This window comes from Elephantulus edwardii, unplaced genomic scaffold (genome assembly GCF_000299155.1).
Source record: "Elephantulus edwardii isolate Elephantulus edwardi_28Jun2011 unplaced genomic scaffold, EleEdw1.0 scaffold00110, whole genome shotgun sequence".
NCBI classification, from domain to species: domain Eukaryota; kingdom Metazoa; phylum Chordata; class Mammalia; order Macroscelidea; family Macroscelididae; genus Elephantulus; species Elephantulus edwardii.
This window is the reverse complement of record NW_006399860.1, coordinates 7,177,547-7,191,925: the sequence shown is the minus strand read 5'-3', so window position 1 is coordinate 7,191,925 and position 14,379 is coordinate 7,177,547. Positions and strand designations below refer to the sequence as shown.

At 35.8% G+C, this 14,379-nt stretch overlaps 1 protein-coding gene across 1 annotated transcript in view; it reads left to right on the top strand.

Moving 5' to 3' along the window:
• The window catches only part of CFHR5 (complement factor H-related 5), a 48,692-nt gene that overhangs the window by 23,294 nt on the left and 11,019 nt on the right, over positions 1 to 14,379 (top strand). Inside the window, exons 4-5 of the mRNA XM_006892119.1 lie at positions 1,115 to 1,297; positions 1,412 to 1,591. Of these exons, the coding sequence (XP_006892181.1) occupies positions 1,115 to 1,297; positions 1,412 to 1,591 (363 nt within the window). The remainder of the gene's footprint in view (positions 1 to 1,114; positions 1,298 to 1,411; positions 1,592 to 14,379) is intronic.

The window sequence follows — 14,379 nt, the reverse complement described above, 5'->3', positions numbered from 1 at the left end:
TAAAATGAAATTGTAGACAACTTCAATCTTTTCTCTAGATATCATGACAGACATTGCTCCAGTGGTAAGAATTTTTGTTTTCTTGATGTTAAGATCTAGATTGATCTTCTACAGTAACTAAGTTCTCTTCACTTTCAATAAGCCCAAATGTATCACCTGCATAATACAGGTTGTTGATGAGTCTTCCTTCAGTCCTAATGCTACATTCTTCTTCATAGTTTCACACTGTTTGCTCAATGTACAAATTGAATAGATATGGAATACAGATGCAACACTGATGCACACTTCTTCTTTTAATATTACTCTGATTTATTTACAAAGCTTGAATACATTGTTTTTCACGAAAGATCCTTCCCATTTCCTTCACCCCACCCACCCATTGAATTGTGATGCACACCTTTTCTTGATTGCAAACCATACAGTATTTTCTTGCTGTGTTACAAAACCTATTTTTTGGTCTAGGCATAGATTTCACATAAGCACAATAAGATGTTCTGGGATTCCCATTTTTCTCAATGTTAACCATTAACTGTTATGATCCACACACTACTGCATAGTCAAGAAAACATCTTTCTTGTATTATCTGCTTTCAGCCAAGGCCTATCTGACATCAGCAATTTAATCCCTTGTATCAGGTTAGTTACAATCTATACATTTTCGAGAATAGAAGTGAAATTTCATGATGTCTGTAATTTACATTAAATAACTTCATAAAAATAACAACAAACTAAATATGGTAAAGTGCTAATAATCCATATATCTAATTTTCTGTATATGAATTCACTACGCAAGCTTTTTTTGATTGATTGTTCAAGATATTTATAATAATTAATATGTGAGAAAAAACATACATCAAAAATTAGGGTTCAGCATCATTGCCATTGAAGCTCATAGTGAACTTCCATTAGATTTTCAAAGGCGATAAATCTTTACTGGAATAGACTGCCTATCATTCTCCTGTGAAGAAGCGGATTGATTAGAACTTCTGACCTTTTGGTTGGCAGTTTACCATAGAAAGCGTTAATGCCAAGGAGAACAAAACAGCAACTTCACATTTTGCAAGATTCATAACTATAAGACCGTAAACCATAATTTAACTGTTTTTCTACTGCAGAACAAGTAAAAGCTTGTGGTGCACCTCCTCCACTCCTCAATGGGAAACTTAAAGAGACAGGAAAAGAAGCATATGGACACAGTGCAGTAGTGGAATATGATTGTGATCATAATTTTCAGTTGAAGGGGCCTAGAAAAATACAGTGCATGGATGGAGAATGGACGACTTTGCCCATTTGTGTTGGTAATTAGATATTTAAACAGAAGTTACATCTATTTTACACATACATGTAAATATACATGTTAATGGATTTTATTGTTTTAAGGATAACTTTATATTTAAATTCAATTCACCCAGAACAAGTGAAAACATGTGGAAGTATACCTAAACTGGAGAACGGCTATGTCCAGACTTCTGTACCTCTCTATCAACATGGAGATTCAATAGAGTTGAGTTGCAAGAAAACACATACAATGATTGGAAAAAATGTAACTACTTGCATTGATGGGCAATGGACCCAGCTTCCTCAGTGTATTGGTAAGAATATATTTATGATTTTCTTGTTTTCAATTTATTTTTCTAGAAATAAAGATATTTTATTTAGATACTACATCTTGTCATTTGTCACAAAGTCAGCCCCAACTCACGGTGATTTCATATGTAAGTGGACCAAAACCCCGCTTGGTCCTGCACCATCTTCATTATGGTCCATAATGAACCATAATTGAGAACTGGTCCATAAAGTTTTCAAAGGCTGGGCATGAAAAGTAGATTATCAGGCCTTGCTTTGTACTCCATCGAAGTCTATAAAGTTCCTGAACATTGCAAGTTAAAGATTCAGAAAGACTTACCATGGAAAAAAGGAATTAGATGTTGAGAAAACAACTTAAAATGTTACTAGTTATTAAAACATTCTGATGTCTGGAAAATATTAACAATGCTTAGTGGCAAACTCCCCAAGGCAGAGACTTCATTTACTTATTTGGTTGGCCTTTTATTTATAATGTCTTGTGATGGCATTGTTGTTGTTGTTTTTGTTGTTGTGTGCCATCAAGTCTCCTGTGACCCTGTCCTGAGCCAGTCTCACTGACTCTGACACTTTTACCTTCATTGCTCCAGTCACTGTATCAATCCATCTCATCCAGGGTTTTCCTCTCCTGCTGTGTCCTTCTACCTTTCTGACCATGATACCCTTTTCCAAAAACCAGTCCATCCTAGCTATGTGCCCAAAGTATGTTAGATGGAACTTCAAAATCCTAGCCCCAAGGAGAAACTTGATTTCACCCTTTCTAAGACAGAAATATTTGTTTTCTTGGTAGTCTTTGGTATGATCAACACTCTTCTCCAGCACCACAGCTCAAAGGCATCTATTCTTCTTCTGTCGTCTTTAGTCATTGTGCAGCTTTCTGATGCATAGCAAGTAATTGTGAAGATCATGGACTAGATCAGGTGCACCTTAGTCATTGTTGCTACTCAGTACTCTGGAGAGATCACTGACAGCAAATTTTCCCAGTGCAATTCTTCTTTTGATTTCCTGACTGCTGGTGCCAAGAATGTTAATTGTGGATCCAAGCAAGCTGTAATTGTTAACAACCTCTATCTCTTCTCCATCTATCATGGTGCTTTCAATTGGTTCAGTTGTAAGAATCTTAGTCTTCTTGATGTTACGTTTCAATCTGTATTGAAGACTACAGTACTTGACCTCCTGCAGCAAGGAGTTCAGGTCTGCCTCACTTTAAGCAAGCAAGATTGGGTCATTTGCATAACATGCTGTTGATGAGTCTTCCTCCAATCCTGAGGCCATATTCCTTCTCATAAAGCCCAGCCTCTCAAATTATCTGTTCTGAATAAAGATTGAAAAGGTATGGAGATAGGACGCATCCCTAATGCATCCCTTTCCTGATTTTAAACCATGTAGTGTTTCCCTGCTCTGATCTGAGGACTGCTTCCTGGTTTGAGTATAGGTTAAGCATGAGCAAAATCAAGTGTTCTGGAATTCTCATTCTCCTCAAGTTCATCTACAATTTGTTGTGATCCACACAGTCAAATGCCTTTGTATAGTCAATAAAACACAGATAGACATTCCTCTGGTACTCTCTGCTTTCTGTCAAGATCCATCTGATATTGGCAATAATTTCTCTCATGCCACAACCTCTTCTAACCCCAGACTGCACATCTGACAGTTCTCTGTAGATGTACTGTTTCAGTTATTTTTGGATAATCTTCAGCAGGATTTTGCTTCTGTGTGATATTAATAATGCTGCTTGCTAATTTCCACACTCTGCTGGTTCACCTTTTTCTGGAATTGGAAAAAAATATGTATCTCAAGTCAATTTTCATTGAGATCCAAGCAACAGTAGAATAAAACATATTTTCAGTATAAAACAATTCCATGAGTACATACTTGAAAGGAAGAGGGAAAACAAATAGAAAAATAAAAGAAATTCGTCTAATTGTATTCTTCTGCATTTTACTGATTCTCATAAACTTCAATAAAATTATTTATTTTAACAAGAAAAAAGGGTGATATCCTGATAGTGATGAAAAGGCTCTGGAAGAAGCCAAAGCTTACCTCTGACACAGTGCCCACTCAATAGGGTTCACCTTGTATGCATGTTGTACTATTGTTAATTAATTTAATACCCTCAGCCACGTGGTGAAGTAGCTGGTGTTTCTGTCTTTGTGTTTGGTGAGAAAAATGACCTCACTATATACTGGTTGCCAAATGATGTTCACATCATGAAATTAGGTGTCATGGGTGACAGGTTGTCATTAACACTGCTACAGTGAGCCTGGGTCCTTAATGTCCATAAGCATGGATTGGTAGCATTTGCAGTCTGATTTGAAATTGGCCTTCCTTACTTTAGCACAGAAAGTATGAATTTGATTAAATTTCTTTAAAAGTCTCCCTTTCTGTATATTCATAGCTCCTAGGTGTACGCCTAGCGTTCTTGGGTTAGCTCTGATATGAGTCATGAAAAGCCATGGAGGAAGAAGGAGAAAATCTTAGAAATGCACCTTTACAGGAGCACAAAAGTAAAATTCATTTTGGTGGAGTTGAAACCCACACCTTGCTGACTCCCTAGTGGGCTTTTCAGAGGTTATAAATTGTATAAGAGGAAATCCCCCATCTTTCTCCTGAGGAATGGAGAATTCAAACCATCCACCTTTGGGTTCATAGTGCAACTCCCTACCCTCTAAGCCACTAAAGTTCCTTAGATGCTGACAAACTGTTTGTAACAGAAGGAAATGTTACATGCCCTCGCGCCACCTTCATGACTGTTGATGTGTTAAGTCCATTTTTGTGGTCACTGTGTATTTTAAGTATCTTCCGACATTATATTAGAAGATGGTCCGCTGTAGTCCTATAGTAGGAACAAGATGGGCAATCTCCATGCTATTTACCATTTCAGGAACCAAATGAATGGTTAACTATGAGTCATCCCACCAAATAGCCGTGAGTCCTAAGAGATTTTAAAAAAAATTTTGTAAGTAGGTATCCAGATCATTCTTCCTAGTGTGGCTTATTCTGGAAGTTGTAGTAAAAATTCTGCATTATGTGTATCCCTAATGATATCTAAAATACTGATAGGACAGTCCCAGCATCCAACAACACATAAACCTCCACAATATTACAAGCTGACTGAAAAGCAGTAAACTAGCTTTTTAGGGTAAAAGAAATGCATTGAGGGTTTTGGGAGTTTTCTGTTTTGGATTTTTGTTGTTGTTGTTGTTGTTGTTTTCTTTTCCTCTTAGTGGCAAAGAGTATACCATGGATTGATAAAAGAACAACAAACTATTTTGGAGGAATTGCAACCCCAGTGTTCCTTAGTGGCAAGGATGATGAATCATTGTTTCACGTTTACTTTGTTTCTTCAGGCTTGTTGTCAGCAGGGACTGATCCTTGAGAAAAAATAAAAAAGTAATGCTGGGGAAGGCAGAAGGGTAGTGAAAGAGAGGAAGACTCTCAATGAAATTAATGACATGATGTCTTCAACAATGAACTTGAGCATGGCAGAGATCATGAGCATGAAGCAAGCTAAGGAAAGTGTGAAATCCCTTGTTCATGGGGTCACCATGAATCAGTTAACTATGTGGCTTGCACCAACAGCAACAACTAATAATGAGCTGTTAAAGAGTTGCTTTGGCAAAAGAATATTTTTTTAAATGTACTAAACCCTCAAACATTGTGAACAGGAAAGTTTGAAACTGCTATTTTATGAAAATCCTGAATTGCATTTTTTCAGATACTCTGCCATTACCCACTTTCAGCATGTGAAGGAATCATGTAGAAATGACTTGCATGGTCCTTAAGGAATGCCCTACTAATCCAAAGGCAGCATCTCTCTGAAGGTTCTAGTCCACCAGTGGTTTGAAGAGAGAAAGAAGGACAATATCTTGAGCAATTTACAGCCTCTGAAAATCCACTGGAGGGTCAGCTATGAGTCCATTCTGTTTCAGTGGCAATGAGTTTGAGTCTTGAGGAGTTTGGTTTCCCTTAGTTCCTAAATGTGCCTTATTCTTCTAAATCTCTGTACCATTCCTGGTGCTTTGTTCTAACTGAGGAATCCAGTAGGGCTGTAGTTATGGCAGCTAGCTGCTAATCAAAAGGTTGACAATTCAGAACTACTAACTACTCCATGAAAAAAAAAAAAAAAAGATGAGGCAATCAACCTGCCAATGTAAATTGTAGTCTTGGCTCTTCTCTGTCCGACAGAGACACTATGAGCCAGAATCAACATGTTGGCAATGAGTTTGAGGGTTTTTTTCGTTTGTTTGTTTTGCTTTTACGGAAATGTCCTTCTCGAAAAAAACATATGCAAAGCTTTTATTTGCTTTCAAGACAAAATTCAAAGTTCATTTTGTTTTAAACTCTTTCTTGGATTATTTTTCACTGTTTTCTTTACCATAATCTGAAAATTCTAGAACGAAATACTCTTTGAATACTCATATATATTCTCAGATATGCAAATATTTAAATTAATATTTTGTCCTACGAAAACATTTTCTGAGATATTATTCTTTTAGAATTGTGTTTTCTAAAAAAAAATTTCCAGATACAATTCCTCACTCAGAACAATTTATCAGATGTGCTTGTAGGCCTCAAAGCTTTAGACCAATGTTACAAAGCTCTCTTTAGTCCTCCCCATTAAGGTTGTCTTCCCTACCAAAGTCTTCCTGTAAACTGACTCAAGAGTGTTGCCATTTGTCTTAGCTCTATCTCACATTAGCCTCTGGTCCTCCACTGTTGCTGCTACTATCATCTAAGTTTTGGTCTGACTCACAAAAATCTCAGATCCAAATGTCTCTTCACTGCACTGTCTGTTTTTGTTTTTATTTCTGGCAATAGGATTTCTTTGGTCTGCAATAGAATCTGCTTGGTTTTAACTTGAGAGGATGATGAGATAGATCAGTCATCTCTTTAGTAGTCTATACCTCCTGTTTGCATATTTCCACTCAAAGGTGCTGCCTAAAGAACTGAAAATGGTACATGGGGGCAACAAGGCCATAAACTTGTCTTTGAAAGAGCCAGTGAGAGTGAGACTACCACAGCCCCTCACCGTCCAAGAACAGAAATATAATAAAGCCTTAAACCCGTGGTGCCTCTAGAGCCACACCAACATAAAAGGTCCGTTTATTCATCGTTGACTCATAGATGTGGTATTGAGAATTACGTTTTTTGGGGAAGTAAGTTGGAGAGTGGAGGAGGCAAAGAATATTACCCTATGCAAACCCAAGATTAATCCCAGTAGTCCCAAGGCACAATTTCTCCATTAGTCCAGGCTCCAATTTCAACACAAATTCAAGAAGCCTCTGGTTTCCTGAATCATCCAGTAAAGTTTACTCTCAGAGCAGTTATAAGTCAGTTTCTCCTTCAAACATTAGCAAAAACTTTAACTGTGGTCAGTACAAATGCTAGAAGCCTCATGTTATACCTTACCACAGTTTCTCCACAACAATGCCACAGTCTCTTCACCACCATCGCCAGAGTATCACCACTAGGGTCTGGCTTTCCCCAGGGTCTGATTTCCGTCTTCCTCAAGTCTTGCTGCCACAAGTCTTGCCACTAAGATGTCTGGAAATCAGAGAAAACTTAATGGAATGTCTAAAAAATCCAACTGTTAGTCTAAGGGCACAGGTGTTGTTCAGCTTATTCATATAATTATAATGCATAGTCCCACTCAGCCATGTTTTTAAAAACAAAGTAATAACTAGGAAAGCCATTTTGAAAAATCTACTTATTTTACTGTGACGTAGTGGTAAGGAATTGTGTTGTCAACCCAAAGGTATACAGTCTGAATCTTCCTCCTGTTCTGTAGGAGAAAGACAGGAAATCAACTTCTGTATGATTCACTGCTTCTGAAAACCCTCTGAAGGGTCAGTTTTTCCCTATCTCAGAACAATCAATATTTTACCAACCTTAATTTTCAGTTTTAATTACTGGCCAACTTGCTCTCTTTTTCCTCTCCTTCAAGAATCTAGAGGAGACTACACAGAAGGACCCTCCTTTTTCCTTAATTTTGGGATATCATCCAACTCTTCCACTTCTTGTGGCAGATATCTTAGCTGTTTCCCAACTCTTGGGCTCAACAAATATGTAATTACTATACAGTTGTGTCGTTCTATTGGGAGGAAATGTCTTCTTCCCCCAGAAGGAGCTAGAGTCTGTTATAAGGGGTTGTGAGTTGTATATATTCATGGTACTATTTTTTTTTTTGCAGAGATGACAAATATATCTAATCACTAACAATATAAAATAAAATTTCTTAGATAAATACTAGAACATCCATTATATATTCCAGCCTTCTTTCTGTCATCATTCAATACTTTTAAAAGAGGGCCTGATAATGACTAATAATCATGGAAAAAGGAGACAATGGAAACTCTGTAGACAAGCAAAAGACCTGTTAGAAGTGCATACCCTGAAATTTGCCATTTTTTCCCTTGAATTTACCCTGATTTGCTGAGTCAATCTTTGCTAAGCTCTTGAAAAGTGAGTATTTAACCTCAAAAATAGCAGTAACATCTAAAACTACACTTTTGACCAGAATTAGTAGACAAAATTTAATAATATAATTTATGCTTTTTGTGTTTTAGTGAAGAAAATGCTTACTTCTCTTTAATGTGTTTGCATGTCTTCCTTTTTACAGCAACAGACCAAGTTAAAAAGTGTAAAAAACCCAGGTTCTATATAATAGGGCCATTTTATCCTTTGAATGGATTTGATCATAACACCATAATAAAGTATAGGTGTGTTGGAAGCTCAAGGTACACACAAACAACCTGTATAAATGGGGAATGGGACCCTAAACCAGACTGTACAGGTAAGATTTATTTTCTATATTTTTTTATATCTTACTGCTTTATTATTCAGATAGATTATTTTTAAATTAGTGTGTTTTTAAATAAGCTATGGTCCTGACCTACTATCTTTAATATATTGACATTCTTGTTGTTACATGTCATCAAGTCAACTGTGACTAGACTCTTATTCCTCGCCATCAAATTGGAATTAACTCATAGTGGAATTTTTAGCAGTTGCAAATTATATGGAAGGAGATTTCCCACCTTACTCCCATGGAGCCACTGGTTGATTCAAACTTCCATAGATGTGTCCTCTCTGAGTTAGCAATACAACTACAGTAGCACAAACCCCTACAATCTATACCACATTTCCTGCTTTTGTGCTCTTTTCAATCTCTGTTGTGCTTTTAAATTCACTGCTGTAGTCAAATGTGTCAATCTATCTTGTTGCAGGTCTTTATCTCCTCCTCTGATTCTTCACCTTTCCTGCTATGATATCTGTTTCCAAGAACTTCCTCATAATATGCCAAAGGCTATTAGATAAAGTCTTACCACACTTGCTTATTTTATTTTAATGGAAGTTTACAGAGATTTTTCATTTCCATTCATTCATTATTGCACACTTTCCTCCCTGCTCACTCCACCCCCGAGTTCACTTTTCTCTTTGAAAAAAAATAAAATAAAATCATTGATCATTATACAACCCCTCCACCCCAGTCCACTCCACTATGCAGCTTTCATTTTGGACTCTTGTTATGACAATAATACTTAATCTTCTATTCCTTCTAAACAGTTCTCTCCCTCATTCTTTCAATGCAGTATACATTATTTATTCCCTCTTAGTTTCTCCCCAACTCTGATGTCAGACTCACTATTTGTTCTTTTGTGACTGAGATATTTCACTCAGCATAATGTCCTCCAGGGTCACCCATTTTGTATCATACTTCATGAGTTCCTTGTTTTTCAATGCTACATCGTATTCCATTGTGTGAATATACCACAGCTTCTCTAGCCATTCGTTTGTTGATGGGCACTTGGATTGTTTCTAGCTCTTTGTTACTGTGAACAAAGCCTCAATAAACATGGCTGTGCATATATCTGCTTGGGTGGGAGTTATGATTTCTTTAGGGTATATTCCGAGTAGTGGAATTGTTGAGTCAAATGGTATTTCTATTTGCAATTTTTTGAGAAAGCACCACACAACCTTACACAGTGGCTGCACCATTTTACACACTCACCAACAGTGAATAAGGAAGATTAAATTAGTTAAATGGGGAAACGACAGCCTTCTTAACAAATGGTGTTGGCAAAATTGGGAAACTATCTGCAGCAAACTCAAGCAAGATCCACACCTTACTCCATACACAAAAACCGACTCAAAGTGGATCAAAGACCTAGGATTAAAACCAAGGACTAAAAATTTCATTAGAGAAAAGCTTGGAAGAACTCTAGAAGCAATAACCCACAACATAAACAGTCTTCCAAGCATTCTGAAAAACCTACATCCAGGAGAGGATAAAACAGATGAATAAGACCTTCTAAGAAACAAGTCCGTATGCACATTCAAAAACTTCTCCAACAGGTACAAAAGGAAGCCACGGACTGGGAAAAAGTATTTGGTAATGACACGTCTGATAAGGGACTTATATTTAGAATTTAAAAATACTTGAGCACCACAACAAGATAAAGGTAAATAACCCAGTTGCAAAATTGGCACAGGATATGAACAGACACTTCACCAAAGAAGACATTCTGATGGTGAACAAACACATGAAGAAATGTTCAAAATCCCTAGCTCTAAGAGAGACGCAAATCAAAACAACTGTGAGATATCATCTCACGCAAGTAAGAATAGCAAAACTTAACAGACCAGAGAACAACAAATGGGGGCAAGGCTGAGGAGAAACCACACTTGCTTTTAAGGGCAACACTCTCTGCACTTGTTACAAGGCAGATTTGTTGGTACTTTTGGCAGTTCATGTTATATGCAATACTTTACCCAAATAGCACAAATAAAAGATATCAATTATTCTTCAATATTTCTTATTATTGTCAAAATGTCAGAAGTTTGGGAAGTAAATGAAACTATCATGGCTTGGGGTGTTCTGCACCTTAGGCACTAGACATTTTTGCTCTGTAACAAGTTAAAGAGTACCTCAACAGCAGTTTCTTCCAATGCAATACATCTTTTTGATTTCTTGACTGTTGCTTCCATGGATGTTGAATTTGGATTTAAGTAAAATGAAACATTTGACAATTTTAATCTTTTCTCCATTTATCATGATGTTATCTAATCATCTAGTTGTAAGGATTTTGATCTTCTATAGGTTGAGGTGTAATCTGTGTTGAAATTGCACTCTTTCATCTTTAGTAAGTGCTTCCAGTCCTCTTCATATTTAGTGAACAAAGTTGTGTCATAGTGCAGCTATGGTCAATGATAGTTCCTCCTATCCTGATGCCACATTTTTCGTCATATAATCCAGCTAATGTGCATATTGAATAAGTATGGTGAAATAATATTTATCTGACATACAACATTATTCATTTTAAACAATGTTTCCTTCATTCTGTTCAGGCAACCCCTCAGTCCATGCACAGGGCTTTTTTATTAATACAATTAAGTGTTCCTAGATTATTGGTCTTCTCAGTGGAATCCAAAGTGCATTACAATCCACAAGTCAGATGCTTTATTAGTCAACAAAATATGAAAAACATCTTTCTGGTATTATATTCTTTAAGCCAAGATTCATCCGACATTAGCAATGATATCTGTATTCCAAAGCCTCTTCTAAATCCATTTTGAATTGCTGGCTGTTAGTTTCAATGTACAGTTTCAGATATTTCTTAAAAATCTTTAGCAAGATCTTACTTGCTTATAATATTAATAATATTGCTCAATTATTTCCACAGTCTGTTGTGTCACCTTTGTTGTGAATGAGAAGAAATGGATCTCTTCCAGCTGGTTGGTCTGTTAACTGTCTTTCCATGTCTTGACAAAGGTGAATGAGTACATCCAGAGTTTCATCTCTTTGTTGAATTGTCTTAGATAGTATTCCATGAATACTTGGGTTTTGATTTTCTTCCAATGCCTTCAGAATAATGCAGACTTGCTCCTTCATTACCATTGATTTTTTTAATATCACATTCTTATTTCTCTTCACTGCATTCAATTATTAATTTTCAAAGCTATTTAATTTTTCCTTCTTTTATTAAACCCTTTCATTGATTCTTTATTATATGCTACTTTCTAAAGTGATTCTGCATTGATCAATTAATTTCTTTTGGTGCAGTGTCACTGTATCATCTCTCTATGTATATTCATAGATATAGATATATATAGATAGGTATAGAGATAGATAGATAGATATACAGACAGACATATATATGCTATATATTCATAACTCTTCTATCTATATATATTCATAGATACTTCCTGGACCATTCAATACATTGACCATAGAATAATATTGAAACTCAAGGCTTGGAATTTTTAATTACTTTACTATTTTCAGCTTGTTAAAATGCAAAGCATTTTCTTTCCTTTTCTTATTGCAGGTCTTTGCACATGTCAATATTAATATTTTTCTCTTCAATAGCTTTCCATGAAATATTCTTTAAAGCTCTCTTACTTTATTATGTCTTCCCCTTTTTTGGTATGCTGGATATCATTGTTGATGACATAAGGACCTTGAGTGAAGTGGAGAATACCAGAAAATATTTTACTTGTCTTTTATTGACTATGCAAATGTATTTGACTGTGTGAATCATAACAAATTGTGGATAGTATTGAGAAGAGTTAAAATTCTAAAGTATATAATATTTATCAGAAGTGGCATCCACTTCCTAAATAATATACCTCTGGAAACTCTATGAACTTTGATAAATGACAATAGTTATAGAAATGCTTCAGGCCTTTTGTTCATAGGGTCACTATGAGTTGTGCTCGACTCAACTGCAATTAACAACAACATGCAAAACTTGTACATAAATGAAGAAGCAATTATCCAAATAGAACAAGGGAACACTGCACAATTTAAAATCAGGGAAAGTATGTGATAGGTTGTATTCTTTCTCCACATTTATTCAATTTTCATGCTGAGCAAATCATTCCAGAAAGTAGGTGATATATGTTATGAAGAATGTGACATCAAGATTGGAGGAAGACTCATCAGCCTGTGTTATGCAGGTGACATTATCTTGCTTGCAGAAAGTGAAAAAGACTTGAAGCACTGCAGAATATGGGCGAGATCCAATGATGATTGATTCATAAAACATAATGAATGGAAATGACTGTATGAAGCACAATATGAATGAAGAACAGTGTAAAACACAATGCACACAAACTTTATGAGCAAATCAATATAAAATAGGGGGAAAAGACTACAGATTTGAATTTAGCTCAGCTTCAAGAAAAAAATACTCCTAATCATTGGGCTAATAGGCAAAAACATGATGGAAAAAAGACTGAAGTTGTTAGAAAGTTCACTTTACTTGCACCCACGATCAACATTTGTGGTAGCACCAGTAAAAAAAAAAAATTAAATTAAAAAGATGTGTGACATTGGGAAAATCTGCTGTCAAAAACATCTTTTAAATGTTAAAGTGCAAGGATGTCAGTTTAAAGATGCTCCAAGCCATGGTATTTCCAATTGCTCTATATGCATTTGGAAGTTGAACAATGAATAAGATTAACAGGAAAAGAATATATGCCTTTGAATTATGGTGTTGGAGAAGAATACTGAATATCCCCCGTAGACTCTGAATTGTGGAGTTGGAAAAAGTACTGACTATCCCCTATAGACTCCCAAAAGAACAATAAGACTGTCTTGGAGGAAATGAAAGCAAGGTACACCTTCGAGGCAAGGATGGCGACGTTTCATTTCACACTCTTTGGCTATATTGTCAGGAGGGGTCAGTCCTCATTAAAAAAAAAATTATATGTACTGCTGAGAAAGGATCAGAAAAAGAGAGAAAGCTCTTCAAAAAGATGAATCCACATGTTAACTAAAGTAATACGCTCGAGCATAGTGAAGAGTGTCAGGATTATCGCAAGGTTCAGATCTATGTTTCTTGTGGTCACTATGAGTCTTATTGACTCTAAGGCACTTAACAAGAGCAATCAAACAAGAATAAGTTTTATAGTCTCTTCTGTAAAATAACTTGGTATTTTCTTTCTTTCCTGATTTTTTTTCTTTCTTAAAATTTAATTTCTCTATTGTCATCTCACAACTTCTGTGGTCTTCTGTCATTAGTGTTCAATACAGTAAAGCTCTTCTTTAGATATTTTATTAATGAAGTGTAATAAACTCATGATCATATTTTTGCTCTGGTATAGTTATTTCCATTTTCTTCAACTTTCTTTGAACTCATCCATGAGCAATTGTTGGCTTGTTTCAGAGCCAGCCTCTAACTGGTTTTGAATAATCTATTAGCCTTTTGTATCATGTATATCCATGCATGTAATCCATTTGCAAAAAAAAATCAATAATTCTGTCTCCAGCCTGATTTGTCGTAATTTCCAATTAACTTTACTTATTACTAATGCATCTTGATTGCATGTTTGATCAATTGCAGGCTTCAAAAATTGGTGGAATGCCTCAATTCCCCTATCTTTGTCTTTAGTTATTGGTACATATAATTGAATAAAAGTCATACTAATAAGTCTTTCTTGTACACATTTGGGTAGCATCCTATCATTCACAACATTGCACCTCAAAATAGATCTTGAAATTGTGTTTAACCATGACTGCAACACCATTCTTTCTCAATTTTTCATTCCCAGCATAGTAGATCATTTGTCTGATTCAAAGTGACCAATGGCAATCCATCTGAACTCACTAATGCTGAATGTTAACCTTTATGGGTTCCATTTCATTTTCTACAACTTCCCATTTTCCTAGTTTCATATGTCATGCTTCATACATTCTATGTTCCCATTATTAATATATGTTTGTAGCTGTTTCTCCTAATCTTTCGGTGACTTTTAAAGAAAAAAAATAGTTTTATAGTTTATGGAAACT